The 24,759-nt window shown below is 38.1% G+C and overlaps 1 protein-coding gene across 1 annotated transcript in view; it reads left to right on the forward strand.

Annotated features, from left to right (window-relative positions):
- Nucleotides 1–24,759, forward strand: part of DYTN (dystrotelin) — a 43,582-nt gene that overhangs the window by 13,198 nt on the left and 5,625 nt on the right. The window contains exons 6-11 of the mRNA XM_054586201.1: nucleotides 2,651–2,722; nucleotides 2,982–3,145; nucleotides 6,547–6,658; nucleotides 8,105–8,244; nucleotides 21,440–21,599; nucleotides 23,795–24,299. Of these exons, the coding sequence (XP_054442176.1) occupies nucleotides 2,651–2,722; nucleotides 2,982–3,145; nucleotides 6,547–6,658; nucleotides 8,105–8,244; nucleotides 21,440–21,599; nucleotides 23,795–24,299 (1,153 nt within the window). The remainder of the gene's footprint in view (nucleotides 1–2,650; nucleotides 2,723–2,981; nucleotides 3,146–6,546; nucleotides 6,659–8,104; nucleotides 8,245–21,439; nucleotides 21,600–23,794; nucleotides 24,300–24,759) is intronic.

Below are 24,759 nucleotides of genomic sequence, written 5' to 3' on the forward strand. Positions count from 1 at the left end.
GGTAGTTAGAACACTGGCTTTCATACCATCTTATGCTAAACAAAAGAAAAGAGGTTCTGAACCTGTAAGTAGGAGAAGCAAGTTATGAGAAGGTGACCAGCAAAAGTATGATGAATAAGGGTTGTTTAGTAAGGTTTGCTTATTCAGGTTTAAGTCTATTTCTTATCCATTAATAAACATTGTTAAGAATTCTTCTCTTTCTGGTGGGGAGAGGAAGACACCTTTGGCACATGAAAATTTTCTTTAAAAATTACATTTTCTCTACAAAAGAAAAAATTGCGCCCTATTTTTAGAGATTTCCATGCATCTACTGGTTCTCAATGGCTTTTAGTTCAAATAATTCATGTGCCAAAAAGGCATATTTTGGGGTGACATATTCTGGTATTCTTCAGGACCAGAGATCTGAACTGAGAATATTCATGATGGGGGTGGGGAGTGGATATGGAAGAAGGTTATCAGAACTCTAAGACAGAGGGTAAGGTTTGAGAAAGTCTATCCAAAATTACCTCTGCTTTGCTTTGGTCTCAATATAAAATTTTATGTTCTTTTTTATCATAATAATTAATGTTTAATTTATTCTGAAAATTCCAAACAATGTTTAAGATGTTCATATTTTTAAAAAGTATAATAATATCTTTATATTAATAAGGTTAAAATATCAGATGTAGTTATTTCAGAGCTGTCCTGATGGTTGTGGCAGCACATGGATATTACTACCAGTTTTCTGCTGACTTCCAGGCATGTCTCAAGGAGCTACTATAGCTGAGACACTGCTTCAACAATCCCCACACCTCAGGACCCAAGGTGGTGGGGAACCAGAGAGTGGGAAGATCTGTCCATTCATTTACCCAATCAGGCTTCTAAGACTGGCATGTGTAGATGCACATGATGAAAGAAGATGGACTGAGGGGCATTTTCTTCTCCTATAGAAATCCTGTGCTTGCCTCCTGACTACTACAGCTGGCCTCAGACTAACATCCCATCCAACAGGCCCAAAAAATCTGCCCTTGTTTCAGGCTCAACTGAGGTCAATGAGCTGCTGAAATGGCAGCTCCTGCAGAGCCCTGTCTCCCCTCAACACATTATTATGCTCCTGAGAAAGCTGTTAGGAAGGCCAAAATTTGCATAACAAATTATGATCCCATTGACTTCCATTAAGAACTCAGAGCTGGAGTCCCATATAAAATTCCAGGTCTCACTCTGTGATTCAAACCCCTCCCCCAAGAATTCTAATTATCATTTCAAGTGGTGTTCTGACTGTGCCAGCATGTCATCTAGTCATGTTTAATTCTTCCACAGAACACCTGAAAGAAATTAGTCAAATGGGCAATTAATCCACAAAATCTTTGTGCAGACGCATAAAGCCAAAAATATAGGTTAAAAACCACTACAAAAGTGAATTTTCTTTTGACTGGTGTCAAAATCACAGAACTAGCAGGTCAATCCCATCTGATACACTTCCCTTATTTCACAAATTAGGTGAAATCTGTTTCCCAGGGCTCAAGGATAATGTCTAAATAAGTGGTCCAGTCGGTTCACCAGGATTGGGTAATGAATTATTTTTTCAGACAAAGGCTAAATAACATACAGAGTAGTTACTCAAGTTCAGCTGGTGATGGGGTTATTATCAATTTAAAGTACAAGCCATCTTGTCACTATTACGTAAATGTTTGTTGACTCCTGCCTGACTAATTGTCAGCAAAGTGGTTCTAAGTGCCACTTTCCTGATTAGACGAATGTTTATTCGAGTTGATGGACCCAGCAGGAGGGTCTTGAAATTACTCCTGAGTCTACAGGCAGTGCCTGCTGACAGCCTGTGCTTTAGAAGACACCAGACACAAAATTAGGACCTGCGACCGAAAGGGCATAAATGGAGGTGACAGGTAAATGTAAATGTGCATATAGATAATGTCAGGTCCAAGTTCCTGGCCATCTTGACAATCGCAAGGGGTTCTTAGGCCCTTGGCTAACCTCCTTATGGTGAACGTGATTGAAAGACGGAAACCACTGAGCGGGTGTAGACTGAGTCATTGGAATACACATAAGGTAGGAGCGTGGCAAAGCTTTGTGAGAACCCCCCAAGGGAGTAAGGAGTCTTGGAGAGAGATCTCAATTCTGCAGCTATGACTCTGTTTCTTTAGCCTTGAGCAAAATATCAAATCTCAATTACCCCCTGTTTTAAACAAGGATAACAATTCCTGCCCTACCCTAGAAACTAGCATTTTTAAAGTGAGATGACGTGAAAGAGTTTGAAAAGGTTTATCTTAAAACTACCCTGAACTTTAATACAATATCATTATATGTAATTCGTAAGCAAACAAGAGCAAAAAAGGGTTAAAATACTGTGACTGAGGTCATAAGCAAAAACAAAAGCATCCCTGTACTGCCCCAATTACCAGACTTTCTTTTCACCCTCTTTTCTCCTCCCAGCTCCACATCTTCCCACTCGTTCACCTATTGTCTCTAATCATACATTGCACAAAACCTACACATTTTTTATTTGCTTGGATTGCGACAGTTCATCCCACCTCAGGCACCCAGTTCTTGTGGCTCCATGGCTGTACACACCACCAATCAGGCGTGCTGATGCCCGTGTCCCCATATTTCTCCATTTTCTATGAGCTGACGTGGGGTTTCTTGCTTCTTGCAGATCCCAACTGTCGTGGGTGAGAGTCGTGCTCTGTGCTCTGTGGAAAGTGCGATACGCAGTTGCTTCCAAGGGGTGAGTGCCATGCAAATGTCCCTGGAAGGAGGGGGCAGACACATACGCTGACCAGTGTAAATTGCAGAACTGTTAGTACTCTCCACAGCATTCCAGACGACCTCATTGAGGAGGCAGATTTGCCTCTGACTTTTCATGCGATGAACTTTTTCAGCAGAGCTCACAGAAACAGAGCCAGAAAAGGAAAATACGTTTTTCATCTCTATTAGAGACCAAGATCATTTCTAGAAACACATCAAAGTATACCGTTGTCTTGCAGGTGTTGAGCCCAGCAATCAAAGAAGAGAAATTCCTCTCTTGGTTACAGTCTGAGCCTCCCATCCTCCTGTGGCTCCCAACCTGCTACCAACTGTCAGCCACTGAAATGGTCACTCATCCCGTTCGGTGTAGAATATGCAGGAACTTCCCAATCACGGGGCTGAGGTACAGTCACTCATCAGTATTACACGGAGTGTCGTTCCCAAATGGGTCTACAGCTGTAGCTGTGTCTCTCCAGATTCTTTTCATGGTCCTTCTCACACATCTGAAATTCAGTTGATTTTCGGGAGGGTCAATAATTTCCTGCATGAGGGATCCTGGTTGACAGTAAGTATTTTATCTTCTATAATTAATGTAACATTCAATTCTTCCATTGGCATATAGTCTAAGCAGTAGACACTTTTATTCCTCTAATGGAAAATTTTTTTGTCTTTTATTACAAAAAAAAATCCTTTTAAATACCTTGGAGCCATCCATAGTACAAACAATAATAATAGTTTGCTTCTATTAAGTGTTAAATAACTGTTAGGTTGTGTGGTTCACATGGACTATTTAATTTAAAACTTGTTACAACTCTCTATAAAAGGTGGCATTATAATCCCTGACTTCAGAGAAGCTACATAATTTGCTTAGGTGCCCATGGTTAGCAAGTAGCAGAGGCTGGCAGCCTGAATGCAGAATCCTTGCTTTGCAATCATGACGCTCTGCTGCCTCCCTGTGCAGGCAACTGAGAACATTCCTTGGACTCAAAGGAACAAGCAGGTTTTGTGGGAGCAGTTCATGCCATACCTTTTCTCTGCCTAGATTTGAGAGCTAGATTTGGAAGTAGGAGAGTCAGATCTTTGAGAATAGCCAAAATCCCACCTTAGGGAAAGGATTTTATGGGTCTCTCATAAATAACATTATAAGGAAGTGAAATTAGAGCTATTAATAAAAACTAGAGGAAGAGAGAAAGAAACCAACAGACCTAGGCCAGGCACAGGGGACACCACCGTCCTGGTGCGTGAACACAGGTGCAGGGGCGGGAGGCACGGAAGGACTGAAGAGCTGGGGCCACCAGCTAGCTGTGGGGGCAGAAAAATAATCTTTCCTCTACCTTTCTAAGTTTCTCTGGCCAGACTAAGAATCCAATTAACATGAGACAGATTAACAGGAGAAAATAACCAAATTTATTACCTAGGTACCTATGGGGATTCCATCAGAACACGAGACCCCAAGACACGTTGGGCAGTTGCGGCTTATCTGCCTTTGTGGACCAGGGAGAGGAAGGCAGGGGTCTGAGATTTCAAGGGGCGAGTGGGCAATCCACAGGCAGATGAGAAAGAGCAAACGTGGAAAACAAATGCTTGGCCACCCGGAAACAATGGAACACACAGGGGAATCTAACAAACAGACCTGCTTGGCTCCTCCCTGTCTTAATTCACGCATGCTCAGGGAACCACGCTAGGGTTCCCTTCCTGGGGCTTGTTTTCTATCTGAAATCCTTAAGGTAGGTAACAGGAAAGGGGGAAAAAATAACAACTCTTCTTAAACTTTCATTGTTTTCAGCTCAAAATAATCCACGCCAGGCTGGCAATTCTAGGAAGACTCACTGTGGCCCTTACACAGCCAAAGACAAGCCAAAGGTGGGGGGTCCTGTGGGGCAGGAGAAGGGAGTCCCTGACCCCTGCGCCCTCTGTTTCTCTTCTTCTCAGTGCGTCCAGATTTTAACCAGCCCCCAATCTTAAACGTGCTGCGCCCACTAAAAAACTGGAAGTCAGGCTTGAATGTTGCTGAGAAAATAAATTGGGTTTGAAAAGAATTCTGGCACAGTGAAACCCCACTCATGAACAGCCCTTTGTCAATAACCGAACTTTAAACAATAAAACATACAAATGAGCAAGCCTGCTGAAAACCAAGCAAGCCAAACAAAAGAAATCTTTACATTACAATGAAAACTAAGCCCTTTTTTATATTGGACAGTGGAGGAACATGAATATTATTAACTATGTTATATGTACATTACAATCATTTAACCAGTAGACAAGTATTAATTAAGCAGTTGCTATGTGTCCCACACTGGGCCAGATCTAAAAGTCACTTCGCAATTATATAAAACACAGCTTTAACATTAAAATTTTTTTCAAAATCATTATGTGTAATGTAAAGCGGATATTATTATTCCTATTTTATGAAAGAGTTTCAAAGAGTTTGAGTTACTTGCTCCAGCCACTCAAAAAATAGCAGAGGAAAGGGCAAGCAGTGCCACGTTTTACATTTTAGATGATGTCCCTATCTATTCAGAATAGCAGTGCCTCTGTGGGAACCATCTTTCCTCCTAGACCTCCAAGGCCATGTTCTGTTCTCAGGTATGAGATAGCTGGGTGAGCTGGACAAGGCCTGCAACCTCTCTGGGCCTCAGTTTCTTTGTAAGTAAAATCAGGAGGGGTGGGCTAAATGATGTCACAGGCCTCCTTGAGGTGTAACCAGAATCTATCAGAAATTACTTGAATGCATTACAATCATGACCTTACTCCTGTGTTTTTGGCTATGGTAAACTAGAGCAATAGCCTCTAGGCTTTTCATTTTAGTGAGCTTAATAAAGCCATTTGAGAGAAGTGTTCTCAGATCTGGAGGTAGCCCGATGCGGGCATTGACCTTCTAAAGTAAGAGAAAGTACAAAGACTAAGAATTGCTCCTGAGCCAGGTGTTAAATTCTCGCAGTATGTGTCACATTTGTGCTCCGTAATTGCCATTCAAGGTTGAGATGAGATTGGGGAAAAAATTGGTTCTCCATTGGTAAAGGCATCAGTGACAAACCAACCTCATTCCCCATGCTACATCCTTTCTCATAAGCCTGCAGGTAGTTTCAGGGCATAGAGGAGCTAATGCAAGGTCAGGGTCAACATACTGTCCTAGATGAGTCGACCACAAGCATATGTGTGCTTCATAAAGCAGCCAGTATGGGTGGCTTATCAAGCAATCCTTATACAAATACTTTATTATGTTATACATTTTATGTAAAAAGTAAAAATCTCCCCATTTATGCATGTGGAATAATTTTCAAAGCTTTGTTAAAACTTTGCAAGGCTGAGAGGGCAGGGTTTGCCAGACCCATTTTCCTGGTGAAGAAACTCATTCTTTTAACTTCATTCAACTAATGGTTATTGAAAACCTCAAATGGACCTGGTAGCCTCCAAAACAGTGAGTTTACATTTCCACTTCAAGGTCATTGGTACTGGTGGTCTGAAGGGTCTGTTGTAAAGGTTGTAGCACACATTACCCTACATTTGTAAATACTGGGTGGCGGGGGGGCATGAATGAGACTTCAATACTATAGTTTGTTGGATAAAACTGTATGAATATAATGCCATAATATCAAAATACCATCAAAAGAAGATTTCTTTGATCGGAGAAACACATCAGAGCATTTTAGCATCTATCTCTGCAAAATTTGGGAGAAACGTTATACTCACTTGACAGCTCAGACATCTCCTGTGTGTTTCGGCTCATTTTCCACCTGAATATTATTTTCTTTGTTTGCCTACCAGTAGTAACATCAGCCACACTTCCATTTTCATTGGCAGATACCGCTGTCTGAAGTGTCTCAACTTTGACATCTGCCAGCTGTGTTTTTTATCTGGCCTTCACAGCAAGTCCCACCAGAAGTCTCATCCTGTGATCGAGCACTGTGTCCAGGTAACGTCTCCCCTGATGTACCAAACTGTTCACGAATTTCATTAGCACACACTATAACAGCTGAAAAACTTTCCCTCCGGTAAAACCATGAATTCTGCTCCTTTCATACTTGATAAATACCTAGGACTAAGAAAGAGGCAAAGTGAACCTTATATATCTCTCAGTATAAATTTCTTTTATACTGTAAATTTTAATAAAACCTTTTGGAGATGAGAAAAGGCTAACCAGAGTCCAGCTGGAAGCCATTGATCTTGGACTGTCATAGAAAATGTCTGAGGTGTAAGAGGGGTGAGGCACTGGAAGTGGGTACGGATTTAAAGAAAAGGCTGTGGTTTGGGGATGATGATGCACCAAGGTTTCTAGCTGTTGGTTTATTTGGGGCATTTTCCTTTTTAACATGCCTTTTCCTTTACATGTCAAGTATTTTTTTTCTTTAGGAAAAAATCAAAGAGAAAGAGAACTATCTCAGTCTTGAGTGGAGCAGCATAAAACTAAAACTTTTTAAAGAAAATTTTAAATATTCAACAAGAGAATTCAGGTCTTTCTAAGATGAAAGAGAAATGGAATAGTGAATATTAAACAAAGAGTATTTGAGTTTTTTCAGAAAGAACACTTTCTTCACATCACAGAGATTCCATGAGTCAGCCTCTCCGTACGGATGACATCACCCTCAAATACAATAGTGAATGAAGTGTCTCGATGAAATAGACTTTCAGAGGAAAGTTTTCTCTCGTTCTTCCCTTTAACGGGAATGGTCCACAAAAGTCAAGTGCCTGGATCTTGCCAAGTAATTCCCAGTGGACATTGCTTTACTGAACTTTGTTAAACCAAATCCTCGGGTTCATTGGCGTGTGATCTTCCAGTTTCTAAACGCCTGGGGAGAAATAGGGCTTATCGGTGTTAGACTGACACCGTGTGGTTACTTTGTTGTTACACGTTAGATTTCAAGTGCTGAAAATCTTTAACGACTCATTGCATTCCTTCTTTGCTCTTTTTTTTTTTTTCTTGGCAGAGATTCTTAATGTGGGGTTGATGGATGGACTTCAGGCGGTCTGGGCATCCACTGAAATCTTATACAGAATTAAATATATGAGCAGTTTTCGGAGATAAATCCATTTCAAAGGAATCCACAACCCAAATGTTAACCACCATGGACTTAGTCCTCCTTCACTCCCCTGTTCTAGCTTTAAAATAACTGGGTTGCTCTAACAAAGAAAAGTTATTGTGGAAGTTAAGAGGTATGTAATTTGGAAACTTATGCTATGTGTACACGTAGAGAGAACATGAAGAAATCCAGGCAGTAAGAAAGTAAAATGACTCTTCTGAGGACATAAACATAAGTGAAGTAATTCTGGAACCTTTCACGGCAGCTGTCTGCCCAGGTAAGGAAGGAAGACTGCGCTGAGACTGATCTGACGCCCTGTGTAATGTTGGCCATTACAGGAGCTGTCCGCAAAGGAGAATACAAAGCTCCTCTTTAGGACCCTCAGAAACAACCTGCTCCAAGCGGGCTATAGGAGGAAAGAAGCTGCGAGAAGGCAGTGGCTGCTGGATCAGGTGAATCCAAAGGACATGGCACAGGCCAGGTGAGAGCTGTGAGTGGCTGTCCCATAGAGTGGCCGCCCAGGGCCTGGGCACAGAGCAGCAACTCTCACAACGCCGTGAGCCCGAGGAAGGCTGGAGGCAGGGGAGGAAGGAGGATGCTTTTCCTTTCTAGAAATGAGCTTTCATTTTAAAGTAGAGCCAGAGGCAAAAATGCCTTTAAGTGGTCCATCCAATTAATGAGAGTTATTCCAACTGAAGATTTTTAATATTAGAATATTTGAATAATACTGTTTTCTATCCCTACCTTTTTGTTGCTTTGCTTTTGAAAGCTTGATTCAGATCTAATACTTCATTTTTTTTTAAAAAAAAAAAAAAAAAAGGAAAAGACACTCAGTATTCCACCACTCACAGATGAATGCTGTGATTGTCACGCACCTTTTTGGAATACTAAAATGTATTATGCTCTAGATCCATTTTTTAATTCTTTTTTATACCTACATTAAATGAAGAGCATTTCCTGTGTCATTAATTTCCAAAATGTCTTTTTTAATGGCTTCTCTCTCATCCAGATAAGGAAGAGGCATAATTCACAAACAATCCCTTATCTCACTGAAAATTGTACTTATTTTCCAATTTTGTCCCCCTATATGTTGTTTTCAACATCCGTATACATGTACCTTCCCATATTTTTAAACATTGTATTAAGACAAATTTACTCAAGTAAAATCTTGGGTCAAAAATTGTGAATTTTGTTAATCCTCAAACTGTGCTCCAGAGGCTCATCGCAAAGCACACGGCACCCACGGCGTACAGACCCCCGTCACACTCCTGACCCCCGACCTGAAGATGACTTTCAAAAAGGCTTTGTGACCTCAATTTTTGAACTAACCCCTTCTTCGTAATCTAAATTTTCAGGAGGTAAAGGGAAGAGATGGTGTTTTCTACCGCTTATGATCATTAAACTTATGGGTGGGAAAAAACCAGAATTATTTATTTACTCCCATTTTAAAAGATGAGTTTAAATTGGCATTAATTTATTAATTTCTTCAGTAATTTTCTAATCTTTTCTCAGACTTCCACCAGTATATTTCTATCTCAATCTCAGGTCTTATTTCTGTGTTGGGTTTTTTGGGGTTTCTTTTTTGTCACTGTATTATTTGGTATAATTTAAAGATATTTTTTATAGCTCTTTAAATGAAAAAGTACATATTAGCTTCACAATTTGACGGCATTCATTATGTCTGTGTCACATTTGCTAGCAGGTTGACATCAATATATGCTTATAAAATTTGTGAATCATTTAGGCATTTAATACAAAAGCAAAAATATCAGGTTCTAATTTACCTGTCTTCTTCAATCCATTTATTTCACCTTTCCTCAGTAGAATAACAATAAAATATGTCAACTAGCCATTTGGATTTATTGAATACTTGATATCTTGTCTAAATTCCTACATTCTCATAGTTAGAACACAAAGATCCATATTCTGGTTTGCATTTCTTTTGACCACTGAAGCCTGACTCATATTTTAAAAACACAAATATGATTACATTCCTCGCATGCTCCTCTCCTCCAAACTCCCATGCGTTAAGTTCCTCCAGTCACTTTGCACTGTTTCTAAGCTAAAAACGAAAAATTGGAAAATAACACAAAAAACCCCCTGCACGTTTGAGCCACCCTGATAACCTAGTCCTCCTCCATGCCCCAGCCCGCGGCACCCCCACCCCCGGCCGACACCCTGCTCTAGCCCTGACTCCTCCTTCTTCCCCTAAGATCAAGCCTTCTCTTAAAACTTAAATATTTAAAGAATTGTTACCCCTATGCCACCTCTCTGAATGGCTTGACACCTTACCTGCTAAAGATCCACAAAAGATCTTGGCTCAAATGACCTCTTGTCCTTAAGGCCTTTCCTGACCCACTTAACATTTCAGCCTCTGTCCCCACCCAGGTCCTCTCAATCCTCCTCCTTTGCTTTATTATTATTTTTTAAAGCATTTCAGCAGTATCTGACATCTTATATATGTTACTTTCTTTTTTTGTGCTATAATGAAAGCTCCATGGGGAGAGAAACTTTTTATTGTTTTCAGCTGTATTTCCAGAATCTATAACAATGTCTGAATATGATGAGCAAGCAATAAATATTTGTTAAATGACTGACTAATAAAATGAATGGATGTATGATGAACTGATGGAATTATCTGCCTACATGGAGCTTTCATTCTAGTGGTGAAACCAGATTATAAAAAAAATAGTCATATAAGTGAATTCCTGACTATATTGGAAGCTATAAGTGCTAAAGGAAAAGGAAAAAAAGGAGAGCCAAGTAGAAGAGAGCAAGACTTAGAAGGAAACTGGTAGCAAATTTAAATAGGGTGGTTATAGTGGCCTTGAGTGAGAGGTAATACTTCAACAAACCTTGGAAGGAGCTAAAGGGGAGAACCACACTGTTACCTGAGAAAAACATACTGCAAGTGGGAGACACAGCAGCTCAAAGCAGGAGTGAGCTTGGCAGGTGCAGAGAACGGTGAGAAGGCCAGTGTCACTGAATGGAACGAAGGAAGAGATGTTAGAAATTAGACTGAAGTGGGCAAAAGTAGAAGAAAGGTTATATAAATATTTTCCTCAGTTTTCCCTTAATGCCTCTATTTTGAATTTGAATTTAAATTTTCAATCCATTTGAAATTTATTTTAGCAAGGGGTCTAGTTTTGCTTTCTTTCACATAGCTAGTCAATTATGCTGTCTTTTCCTACTTGATTAAAACACCAACTTTGTCATATATTAGGTTTTTTCACATACCTGGATCAGTTGATAGAATTTATATTCTCATCCCCAGACCCATGGGTCAATTTTTGTATCTATACTAAACTGTGTGGTCATGGTGATGCTATAGTAAGTAGAAGTATAAAGTTGCTATCATCTGAAATGAGGAAGACTATAGTGTAGCAAGAGAGTATAGTATGAGGTGGGAGATGTTTAGATTGTGATGGCTTTTAGACATCCTTGTGGAGATATTGAGTAGGCAGTTGACTATTCATGACTGGATTTTGGGAGAAAGTCTATTAGAGATACAAAATTGGAAGCTGTTGACCTATATGGCTTTGAAAGCCATGAAATCAAATTAGATCGCCAAAGAGAGAGTGTAGATGAAGAGAGGAGAATTGAGGACTGAACCCTGCGATCATTCACATTAGGAAATTGGTGAGAAGAAAAGTCAGCAAGGGATACTGAGAAAGAGTGGTGAATGAGGTAGGCAGAAAACCAAGAAAATGAGGACTCCTCAAAGACAGGTAAAGAAAGTATTCCAATGGGGAAGATATGCATGGTCTACTGTGTCAAATGCTGCTGCTAGGTGAAGTAAAAATTGACCTTTGGATTTAGCAATAAGAAAATTATTGATGACCTCAAAAAGAGCATTGTAGGACAGGGGCAGTATTTAAAAAACAGATATAGGCAGTTTAAGAGAGAATGGGAGAGGAGGAATTGAAGCTACTACATAATAAATTTTTTTTAGGATTTTTTTACTGTACAGGAAACAGTCTAGGCGGTAGAGTGACTCAAGTCAAGAGAATGCTTTGTTATGATGGAAGAAACAAAGCACATTTATACTGGATGCTGAAGGGAATGAGGTTTAGAGACAAAACTTGACGATTTGGTGCAAGAGGGGAGAATTGTTGGGGCAAAGCCACTAGGCAGACAGGAAGGGATGAAATCTAGTGCATGTGTGGAGAGATTGACTTTGAAAGAGTGGTATCTACTCAACATAAGGCCCTAGATCCAATTTGGAACTCTGTCGTATAGGACTAAAAGCAACTCTACATAAATAAGGATAAACATTGCAGCATTTGAGGGCAAGTTAATAAACCAGAAACAACCTCCTGGTCCACTGCTGGAAAAATGATAGAACACATATGATACAGACATACAATAGAACATAATGAATGTACTTAAGAATAAATTTTAACACCCATTTATTATACTCGAGGACATTCACCATCATACATTATGAGAAAAAAGGCAAGTAGCCAAATATTGCCTATAGAACAATTTTCTTTAGCTATTTTTTCTAAAGCTATTTAGCTATTTTTTTCCTAAAGCTATTTTTCTTTAAAAACAAATTCAATATGTATTTTGGTGTTTGTAAACATTTGCATGAGTACAAAAAATGATGTGGAATGGCTTCAGGGTATTAAAATGATCTCAGATGGGGTTGGAATAGAGTGTGTCACTCACAAGGTGTGTGACAAAGAAGTTACAGGTTGCCCTGCTTTCTACCCCAAAATGTCCACTCCTTTAAACAAATAACTGAATGTACTAAAGAATACTTGCATCTTTTCCACTACTCTCCTCGAATTCTGTAGAAAGAATCACATTATATCAAAAGATCATGATTGTATATTTGTCTGTTTATTAGATGTGAAGTCTCTGTGAACAGAGAGTTCTCTGCTCTCCTTAAAAATCCTTCCTTATCTGCAAAACTCAAGATGGTAAAAGGCTTTAAATAGCTTTTGAATAACGGAATGAAACTAAATGGACTTACATAAAATGGAGCACACCTGACCTTAAACTAGTCTGCTGTATTCTATGTTCTTCCAATATGGCACAATAAACCCACAGCTGTGCTTAGAACCCCTAGTCTTTGACTGGGACACAATGACCTGAGGATTTCCTGCAGTCCTCCCTGCATTTCTCTGCATTCTCATTTCTAGATTGTCAAGAAAGGAGGGGGTGAAATTTTCATCCCTATTATTGGCTAATCAACTATCAACTGAGCAACTGGAAAAGAGTGCCAAGAAAAAAAGTTAGGGTATTCCATTGCTATTGTTTGGATATTAAGTTTAATATCAGATTTAACATATTCTAAGGCTTCCCTCAATGTCATACCTGATAATTAAAAATTATTACAATCTCTAATAAAACTCTCCACCCAACACAATAGCTCTAAAGTGCCAATGTACGTAAGTCCAATTGATCCAGTGGAAACAGCAACCACACAGGCCTCCAAACAAATACGTCAAACGGTACCTCAGGCTCGACCAGCCCGTGACAGCAGCCCACAGCATCAGGTGAGTCCAAAAGGGAAAGGGACCATTGCTAAGTCATAACCTGGACCATTTTGTAAGGATGCAGTTGGATCTGGTGACTCATTCCTTAGTTTGCAGAATATTGTCAAGATGTCAATGCAATCAAGGGAAAATCTAGAGACTTGTTTTTAAAGTAACGTTTTAACTTCAGTCATAAAGTGGTGTGCATTTATTATAGAAAATTTGGAAAAGTCAGAAAAGAGCAAAGACCAAAATAACAAGTACAATCAATCCATAATATAACCACTGTTAATATTTTTATATACTTTCTTCTCTGTTAACATTTTTAATCAATATAGTTTAAATCATACTGCAAAGTGTATTGATTGTATAGTTCTTTATCAATGTAAGTTATATTGTGAGCATTTCCATTGCCATTACAATTCTTCAAAAACATCTTAACAGTTGTATAAATTTTATTTAAATGGACTTAACATTATTGAACCCTTTCTCTGTTAATAGGTATTTGGGTTATTTCTGATTTTTCCTATTATTTTAAAATGTACTATTGAAATTCTTGTATATTATTCTTTGTACAGGGTTGCCCAATTATTTCATCAGAATGCTTCTTAAAGTGAAATTGTTAAATTAGAGTAGTAACATTTTCAAAACTCTCCCTCCTACTACAAAATTGATGTTTGGAAAATATATACCAAATTAGATTCACAGATAATTTAAGTAACTACCTCACTGATCTTTGCTAATATTGACTATTATTACCATATTTTAAATTTTGTTAATTTTATGAGCAGAATATATTTTATTTGCCTTAATTTCCATCTCTGTAATTAAGAGTGAGATGAACCTTCTTTTCCATGCATAACTTAGCAGAGAGTTGGTTTTTGTTTTCTGCCATTATTCTTTGCCAATTTTTACTGATGCATTGGTTTGATTTATTATTGTATTTGAACTTTTAAAATTTTAAGTTTAACTACGGGAAGCCTGTCTTCATAGTTACTTTTTTTTAGTCTTATTTATAATGTGACTTGCTGTCTAGACATTTTCAATTATCATGAAAATACTATCGGTCTTTTCCTCTCTTTTTACACAGTTTTATGCTTGGAAAATTTTCTCCATTAAGAAATTAAGTGACTTTTTAGCTGTATTTGCTTTAACATGGTTTAATTATTTCCAATATCTATCTTTTGTTTTGATGTGTGATAGTAAGTCAGGGTATTCCCCTTACTTCTACTTTTTACTTAAATAGCCAATTTTCTCTAACCTTAAATAAATCATTTTCTTTTTTAATTTCTATGTAGTGGTTCCTTTAGTATAAACTAAAATGCTCATCATTTTATGATGTCTTTTACTGCAGTGGTCCCCAACCTTTTTGGTACCAGGGACCAGGGGTTGGGGACCCGTGTTTTACTGCTTTCTATTCAGTTACTTTTAATTTTATTTTTACCTATGAATATTATTTTAATTATTCTAGTTTAATGATACCATTACATGTTATAGAACAGGGTTTCTCTTTATTATTTTTTCTATTCAAATTGTATTTCTATATGATCTTTTACACCATCATTTTAGCTTATATGGTATTATTTACAAAGTAATGCAATATTGATAGTTTTCTTTATTGTTTGTTTTTCTTAGATAGAATTGACATATAACATTATATTAGTTTCAGGTATACAATATGATTTGGTATTTATATATATTGCAAAATGCTCACCATAGTAAGTCTAGTTAACATCCACCACCCATAGTTAACAATTTTTAAGATCTACTCTCTTAGCAACTTTCAAACATACAGTACAGTATCACTAACCATAGTCATCATCCCAGGACCTATTTATTTTTTAAATGGAAGTTCGTATCTTTGACCACTTTCCCCAATTTTACCTCCCACACCCACCTCACATGTCTGGCAATCACCAATATGTTCTCTGTTATCTAAGAGCTCAGTTTTTTGTTATTTGGTTTTGCTTTTTATTCCACATCAATGAGATTGTACAGTGTTTGTCTTTATGGCAAATATTTCATTTAGCAAATGCCCTCAGAGTCCACCCATGTTGTTGCAAATGGTAAGCTTTCCTCCTTTTTAATGGCTGAATAATATTCCCTTACAAATATGCTTACACATCTTAGCTATTATAATAATGCTTCAATGAACATAGGGATGAATATATATTTTTCAAGTTATTGTTTTTGTTTCCTTTGGATAAATATCCCAAAGTGGGAATGCCAACTCATATGGTAGTTTGATTTTTAAATTTTTGAGGAACCTCCATATTGTTTTCCACAGTGACTGCACCGATCTGCATTCCCACCAACAGTGCACAGTTTCCCTTTCCTCTACATCCTCATCCTCACCAGCACCTGTTATTTCCTGTTTTTTTGCTAATAGCCATTCTGGCAAGTGTGAGGTAATAACTCATTGTGCTTTTGATTTGCTTTTCCCCAGTCATTAGTGATGTTGAGCATCTTTTCATGCACCTATTGGCCATTTGGATAAAATATCTATTTAGATTTCTGCTATTTTTTAAGGCAAATTACTTACTGTTTTTGCCATTGAGTTGTGGGGTGGGTGTGTGTGTGTGTGTGTGTGTGTGTGTGTGTGTGTGTGTGTTTTCCTAAATGAACTCTCAAAACTCTGTGCTACTTCTAACTCCTGTCTTTGTGCTCAGTGGCCCCTGGCATCTAGGGCATGCTGGGTCCCTCCAGCATTCCAAGGTAAGTTTACCTCCTACCATTCTGTTTCTCACTGAAAGCTCTCTGTGCATCTTATGATGGTTATTGCTATTGTGAATAAAGGCCTTCTCATTTGTAACTTTTTCTTAATTATTGTGATGGCATATTGAAAAGCTATAGATTTTTGTATGATTATCTTTTAAAGAGAAATCTTTCTGAACTCTCTCAAAAATTTTAAATATTGATTTAGTTTGAATCTCTTGTTTCTAGGTAGACAAATAAGTGGTCTAGGGGAAAAAAAGATGATGTGGTCTCTTTCTTTACAATACTTAAACCTCTCATTACTGTTTCATGTCTTCATTCCTGAAGGACTCCAGAATTTTCCGGACAATATAAATAATGCAAGAGAGGATGGGGCAGCTTATTTTATCTTAAATGGGATTAGATTTAATGTGGGTATTTCCTTAGTGTTTCTCCATTAAATGTTATGGTGTTAGTTGTTGGTTTGAGATATTTTCAATAAATGACGAAGTCATTTCATTTTCTTATTTTTAACTGTTTTGGTATTCAATCAGAAGTCATTGAATTTATTCATCTTAAATCCCTTTTTTAGCATTAATTGGAATTATCCCATGCTTTCCCTCATTGGAAGTATTGCATTAACAAATAGAGTCTCTGATAGTGAACTTCATTGGCGTTGCTGGAATTAAAAGCTGTATTTGTTTGCAGTGGATTATGCTTTAAATCCACTTTAAATTTGATTTGCTCATTTTTTTAATTAGATTTGCATCATATGGGTCAGAACTGTATCTTTGTGATTTTTGAGCATTTAAGTTTTGGTGGTTACATTAAGCAACTAGCCATTTTTCACATTTCTTGTCTTTAAAACAATTTATCTTACATAAGCACTATTTATTTAACATTTGCCAGAATTCAAGAGTAAAATCCTAGGACACTGGACTCTTTATAATATTTAAATAAATTTTTCAATTTCTCAAGCTTAATAGTCTCTTCACACTTTCTTCAGTTAACTTTGGTCATTTAATTTTCTTGAGAAAATTATCTACTTTAAGATTTTTTTAAAAATCAGTTAAAAAGTTAAAAATTATTTATTTTTTAAAATTTTTTAAATCTTCAAATATCTACTTAATTCAACTCAATATGCTCAACCTTTACTCCAAAAGAATACAGTAACGTTTGTATCAAAAGTATCAAACCAAATATCTGTTAAGAAAACCAATAATATTCTCAAAATACATAATTACCTGTCAATTTTTGGCCTATTTAGTATAATCAATTGCATAGTTTTTCCTGGAGTAGAATGGATCAGGTTTACCTGATGTTTGCAAGGATAAAGTACACTGTAAGTTTTCTATTCAGCTAACAACTATGAATGAATGGCAACAGTAGTACGCAGAATTAATTATAGTATAATTTGTACCGTTCATTTGTGGCATGTTTTAGAAGACTCAATAGTGACCGCCTTAAGGAGATACCTAACCTGTCCTCATTTACATGTAGCTGAGCAACATAAATTTCTCTTACCTGTTGCCCCCATAGAGTGGGCAAGTCTAACCTGAACAACACTTGGCGCCTGCAATATGCAGCCAATGAACTGTATTGTTCACCGTGTAAGTGGTCAAGGTTTAGCTTTGAAGGGGTGGTTCCCAGGTCTACATCCAAAGGGTAAATTGTATTCAACTTTGATTTCTTCAAGTTATTCCAGTGTCTGTAGATAGAAAGACTGTGCCCAAAACTTCTGAATATAACTTATATGTAAAACATTTTGTCCACCGGGCCTTAACTGGACAACTCAATATCGTAAGATTTGATGTTATTAAAAAGTAAGGGAAAAGGGGAAAATTAGTTTATCCATATGTAAGAAAAAGGTTCAAGAATTTTGTAAGGGAAGAAATGAGAGAGGAAGGTGAAAGAAAAATAAGATACAAGAAACAAACAAACAAAAAAATCCCAATTGTTTCAGGGAGCGCCGCATGGGGCGCTCCTGGATCTGAGGGTTACTGTCCGGAGCCCGCTGAGGAGGGAGCAAGGCTCTGAATCCCCCAGTGCCCATCCCGGGGTTGTCCCGGATGGGAGAATAAACATAAGTCCTCACAAACACTTCCCTGTCTGCCAGGAGAGGGGCCATGGCTCTTCCCTCTAGTGGAGAGGGACCTGAGCCTGTGTCCAAAGGCTTTTATTGAGAACCATATGCACAGGCATGTAGATGCAAAGCTCCTCAATCAATGTCAAAAGGCTATATTTACAAAAAATAAATAGAGATCATAGATAACAATGGGAGGAACACAAGAGATCTGCCTCAGGTCAGGGTCTATGAATAACGTAAATCTTCCCAGAAGAGCCGGTTATCATCGCTTTTGAGGGAAGAGCAAAGCATGCTTAGCAGAACTTCCTTCCTGGCCTGATTGTCCCTGGGAAATGCCCGATCCAGTTTAGTGCTGTACCTGCCTTTAGTGTTGTTTCAAGCCTGAGCCAGGCGGGCAGGGCAGAGCCACCGAGAGATAAAGAGACTTCTTTCAGATAGAATGAGGACCCCGGCCATGTTCCAGACGAGCAGAGGGATGCGGGCCTTTTTGCCCTTTCTCCGTGTCCCCCAAGTCCTTGTCTGCTGCCCATAACAGACGATGTCTGTCTTAGGTCATCTCTCCTCACAAGAGAACTTACCTGTCTTTGACTAACCAACCATTACAGGGCCAAGCAGGGCGATGTGAGGGTGGCAGGGGCGCAGCATTTCATGGCGAGGGTCAGATTTCATCTCCTCAGTGGCATGTTCTCCCGAGGCCTCCTTGATTTTTTCCAGCCTTGAGGCTCTCTTGTCTGTCGGTGGGGTACAGCCCCTGAAACCAGACAGGGCATTTCCCAACACCCAATGAGATGTTTTCATCAAAGGGATTAGAAATGCTTCTTGGTTGTTGGTTTCTTTTTTTAAGTGTACATTCTACAAATGCTTTATTGTGTTTTATTGTGTTTATTTGTCCTCTCATTCATGCCCGCCTTTCCCTCAGTCATTGTCATCAGTACAGTCTGATGCTAAGGGAGGTCTTTAAAATGTGATCGTCTGTAATGCTTTTCAATGATCACAGAGAAACGAGAATTCCCACATTGCAGTCATCCTGGATAGAAGTGTGCGTGCAGAGGTAACCCGCGGCCTCAGCAGTTGCCCATGGGGTGTCCCCTCCCGTCTGGTCTGTGCGCACTTCCATCATCAGCTCCTGCAACTGGAGCCACTGGGACACCCCTCGTAGCGTAGCCCACTCCACCTCTTACTGGAGCACTAGGCGGAGAGGTGTAATTATGTGGGAGGGCAGCTGAAAAGCTGCTCTATTTCCTGCCTCGAAGAAAAAAGGAAGGAAAGCCGTTTTCACAATGCAGAATGTTTTCTCACTTTAACGTGTATTTGTTCTGAGGGAAGAAATTGAAAAGAAGTTTTTCTGTTTTGGTATGCTTCCTTTATTTTACCTTCCTTTTACTCCCTCACATCTTTTTTTTTTTTTTTTTTTTTCATTTTTAAAGTTGCTGCAGTCTATCCTGTGTAGGTGGTACATTTCTTTTTTTGATTGAAAAAAATCAATAATATAAGTAAGACTTGCATACATGACAAAGTATTTGCTGGATGTACACTTTAAATAAACCAAGAAGCATTTCTAATCCCTTTGCTGAAAAAATTTCATTGGAAGAAAGCCATGGAGTATAGCCACAGTTGCTTAGGAACATAGAGTAATGAAATCCAATCTCCCACGCAGATGTGTGGGAGCCAGAGGATGGTACGGTGAGTGCCCCAGGAACCTGAGCCAGGCCAGGTCAGGTCAGGATTTGTGCTTGGGTTGCAGAGTGTGATGTGAGAGACAAGGTTCGCTGGGAAAATCCTAAATAAGAGCTGAGGGGACCATTATTAATTCAAAGAGACTTAGTGAATTCAGAGAGACTTGAAGATTCTAAGTACACATCCAGGTAGGCATCAGTGGAAAGATAAAAAAGTTTCAGAAGTTGAAAGGTAGAAGTGAAAGATATTTTGAGCCAAGAGAAAGAAAGTGACCCAGTGCAGATGCTTTTGGAGAAGGAGATGTTCTGGGCAGCAACTTAACTTGAGCAAAAGACTATCATAACTTAATTTTAAAACCTAAAACTCTTTTTTATGTTTAAATCTCTCTAAAGAAAACTGTTATATAAAAATGAGATTACGTGAGTATACTTGGATCATACAGATGAACCATTAGACACATCCTATATATGGACATAGACCCAAATATTAATCACTTTTTGAAACAGACTATATCTTTTTAAATATTATTGTCATATTCTTATGATGATTTTTTTAATGTGTATTAAATTCAAACCAAAAACTTATTTCCTCTCTTTCTTGCTTCTTTAGACCATAGTCAGCATTAGGAATGAGCTGTGGAAGACTCATGAATACATTAATGCTCTCCACAGGGAAAGAAGGTAGGAGCCACGGTGCATGCACAAATACAGCTCAAGCAAATCAATAGCATTTCTTCTTGCTTTTATAGAAAAATTATCTACAAAGATTTTACCATGCTTTTTTTTTATCTTAGAAGACATATTTTTAAACAGAGAAATCTTATGATTCCAGTAGGAAGGTACAGTCTCTATTTGAAGAGTTAAACCTAACAAAAATCATCTGGCTAATTAAATTAAATTTTGAGTTTTGATTGCATTCCTTGAAAATTGGTCGAGCATTTTCAGTGAAGTATGATTCTGTGTGTGGTCTAGTATGTGTGTTTTCCCTACTTCTAAAGAAATCAGTACACTTTCTCCAACAGCATCTAACTTCCTACCAGGTTTATCAGGTTTGTTGGAAACTGTCTACCATCTTATTGTACCTCAAGGGACTAATTATTTCTTCAGTTCCTATCTCCTGTTGTCATTCATTAGAAGACAGAATTCCTGATCCTCAATAAGAAGTTCCCCCTGAGGGAAAACCTTTATTTTCAGGCACAATGCTTGGAATTTAGTAGCCGCTCAATAAATTGCTTATTATACATATAAGTGCATATATAGATGAGATGTGCTTCATAATATAAATGTAAAAAACATTTTTAAAATCTGTGATAATTCATGAAAATAAGCTTAATAACATTTTCAAGGCAGTTTAGTAATTCAAATGTTAAAAGCACTTTTAATCTTTTCATTGCATATGAGAAAGAAATTAGACATAAAATTAAGGAAAGTAATATAGAAATAAAAAAGCAATTTTGAAATTTAATTCTTTACCTCTGAAAGCCAGTGTAATTCTTAATGGAATCATGTATATAATAGACACAAAGGACAGCTGTACATGGTGAACAAACAGGTTAAAGTAGTAGGATTGATCAATATTTGATAATAGCAGTGGCATGGGCTTCTCTCCAGCACCTTCTCCCGTGGAGAGGACCTGGAGTATCTCTTGCTATGTGCGCCTCTACTTAGTCTGCTCATCTCTACTTTGTCTGCTGACCTCTTGTCCCTTCAACCCACTCAGACCAGTCCTCTTTCCAGGCTCCTTAAAAAGCAGTTAAACCAACATAAAGACAAGCTGCAAGCCATATACGCCTCCCAAGAAGAAAAAAGTTGCAGATTTGAGACAAAGATTCATGAACTCACAGCCAACCAGGATAGTCTGTGGGCCAAGCTACAGCAAATGGGACAGGATTTACAGGTATAAAAGGTGGGAGACCCTGGCCCTCTGGACCGTCTGGAAGTCTGACCTTGAATCCTCTGGCCAAGGGAAGGCTCCTGCCTGAAACTTTGCATCTCACTCCGGTCAGCCTCTTCCCTTTCCCTCTCCTCTTTTATACTCCGACCAACTCCCACTTTCATTCTCTACTCTGTGTCCTCCCTCTTTCTGAAGGTAGTGCCATTGAGAGAGAACAATATCAGTACCATTTAGAAACAGCAGGCCTGGGACAAGGTGATTCTTTACATCTTTGTTCTTAAACATTTTGGTCTCAGTATCCGTTTTACGTTCTTAAAAAATCTTGAGAATCCCATGGAACTTTTGTGGGCTATATCTCTTGCTCTTCCCTATAATCAAAATTAAAACTGAAATGTGATTTTAAAATAAAGGTATTAAGTAATTTAAAAATGAAAGTAATGAATTATTATATATGTAATGTTTTTAAACAGTAACTACACATTTTTTAAACTTAGAAGAGTGGAATCATTTTTTAATTTTTATAAACCTCTTTAATATCTGACTTAATAAAATAGCTTCAGCGTTCAATCTGTTGCAAGATGTTTTGGTTGAAATATATGAAGAAATCTGGCCTCACAGATTTGCAGTTGAAAAGAGTATTTTAATAAACTTTTCAGGTAACTGGAGATCTTCTTTGATACTACACCAAAGCATGATAAAAGATTGTTTTTCAAATGATAGTTGCAATATTAAATTTGAAACTACATCTATTTTACACTGTCTTATTAAAATGCAATGTTCTGTTCCCTTTGAATGAATCTTATACCCATGCCTGATTCTGTAGCATCATGCATTGATCATTTGGAAGTTCACCAAGCTTCGCTGAACTTCTTAACGTTCACTTATTTTATTATATAAGACCAAAAACAAAAGTCTCATTCATTAATGTCACCACCAATCTCCTCAGAAATGTCTTTCAGAATTGGAAAGCTAGCAAGCCTACGGTGGTGAATGCAAGTTTTCCAAAATTCTAATTTTTGCTTGAAACTGCTAAAATTGACAACACATATTATTAGCTGTTTGTCCTACTGTGACAGTTGCATTTCACGTATTTTTGAGACAATGTTTGCCAAATGCCCAAGTCTGAATAACATAGTCTACAAGTAATTCTTTTGCACAGAGGCAATTTTTATATTTCAGTAAACATCAGAAGTGTTTTACACATACCTCCCATTTCATCACAGAGTGTATTAAAAAGACATGTTTTATTATAAAGAGAATTAAGAATTTTTCTTACACCATCAAGGATATTCTTAAGTGGAACTTGCTTCTTTTTTTTTTTTAATGGCAAGTGAGTGGTGGCAAATGCCATGACAACCAGCGCTGTTTGTTGATGCTGCCTGGATTTGCTCCAAGGCATCCGTAGCTTTAGATTTACTTACTCTTGATTTTGCACCTTCAGTGCAAATGTTTACACAATGTTCAGGCAAATAGCCTCTAAGTATCACTGTGAAAATAATTTCGATACCATGGGCCCCTAGAAGCATCTTGGGAACCTCCAGGAGTCTGCGCACGACACTTCGTAGGGAGCACACCCCCTAGATTTTATACCTATGGACTATCATGAAACCACAATATTCCTACCTAAATAGATCATTATGAACATTTTTTAAAAATATTTTATTTATTTATTTTTAGAGAGGGGAGGGGAGAGAGGAAGAGACGGAGAGAAACATCAATGTGAGGTTGCACCTCGCATGCCCCCAGCTGGGGACCTGGCCTGCAACCCAGGCATGTGCCCTACATTGGGAATTGAACCAGCGGCCTTTTGGTTTGCAGGCCGGCTCTCAATCCGCTGAGCCACATCAGCTAGAAAACATGTTTTATTATAAGACTTTTAAATCTATTAATCCAATGTAGGCAGATATTTTTAGCCATTCTTTATGATGTTTTTAGAGCCTGAGTTCCTAGAACCTAGAGTTTTTCAAATTCTTATGATTAATCCCTGTAATATTTTAATATCTGAGCTGTTTTAATTTTTGTACAGTTTTAGATTGACATTGAATTAACAGCATAAAATAAAATTAATTGTGATAAATTTGGAGAGCAGGAAAAAAAATCTTGCATTAAAATTTCTTATTGGAACACTAAAATTTAATGCATTTCTGAAAAATATGGTAAATGTTAATTTATCCATAAATAAAGCTTTCTTTCTCCAGGCAATGGTACAGCCACTCCATGCATCTTCTTCTTGTCAAAATACGGTTTCCAAGGGTGACCATGGAAAGGGTGAAAGGTTTTGGAAGGGAGAAGATTCTTCCCAGATCAAGAATGCCACTGTGGAAGGTTTGGAATGGGTACCTCTTCCTAACCCCACTGTAGCTGACAGAAGTCAACAAAGTCAAGCAAAAGTATTGGATGCTTTACCGAAGTCAGAATCACCACAGGACATTTTAGAGCCAAGGTCAACGCAAAGCACCAGGGCACAAAGCCAAGGGCAAAAGACCTCCAGGGAAATCTTTGGCTCCTCTCCCAGTTCCCAGGAAGGACTGTGGCAGGACACCCCCCAGATCACTCCTGCTGAAATAAACTCTCCTGCTCTGGCACCCATCGAAAGGAGAGAGGCGGTTAACATCCAGGAGGAAAAGGATGAGCTGGAGGAGGAGGAACTGCAAGAATTGTTATCAAAATTTATGGATGCCTTCACTCTAGAGATGCCATCAGGTAAGATTTTCATAATTGATAGAAATAATGATGGCCTTTTAGGCTGCCTTTTAAAATACTTGACTTTATAACATTAGCCCAGCAGCTGCAATTCATCTAGTAAGTGCCATTCATCAGCAGTCAGAGTCGTGAATCTTTTGGACATCAGGAGCATGTGTGAACTTGATTTCCAGTACTGCCTAATTCATAGGGTAGTTGTGAGCATGAAAGGTGATAAACTATATGAAATTTTAATATAGCAGCTGGCACATACCAAGAATTTAATAAATGCTTATTATCTTCTTCATAAGCTATGACTCACTGCTAAATTCTGAAGGCTTTCTTTCTAATCCTTTTTTGTTATAGTTACTTCTTCTGTTTTGTCAAGACAGTGTTTTGTTTATAGAGTGTTTTGTTATTTTAATATATTGATTTTTATATCTATACCTGTTTCTTTTTGTAAAGATCTTTCATATTGGAG

This window comes from Pteronotus mesoamericanus, unplaced genomic scaffold (assembly GCF_021234165.1).
Source record: "Pteronotus mesoamericanus isolate MK-2021 breed Mesoamerican mustached bat unplaced genomic scaffold, CSHL_Meso_final contig_90, whole genome shotgun sequence".
NCBI lineage: Eukaryota > Metazoa > Chordata > Mammalia > Chiroptera > Mormoopidae > Pteronotus > Pteronotus mesoamericanus.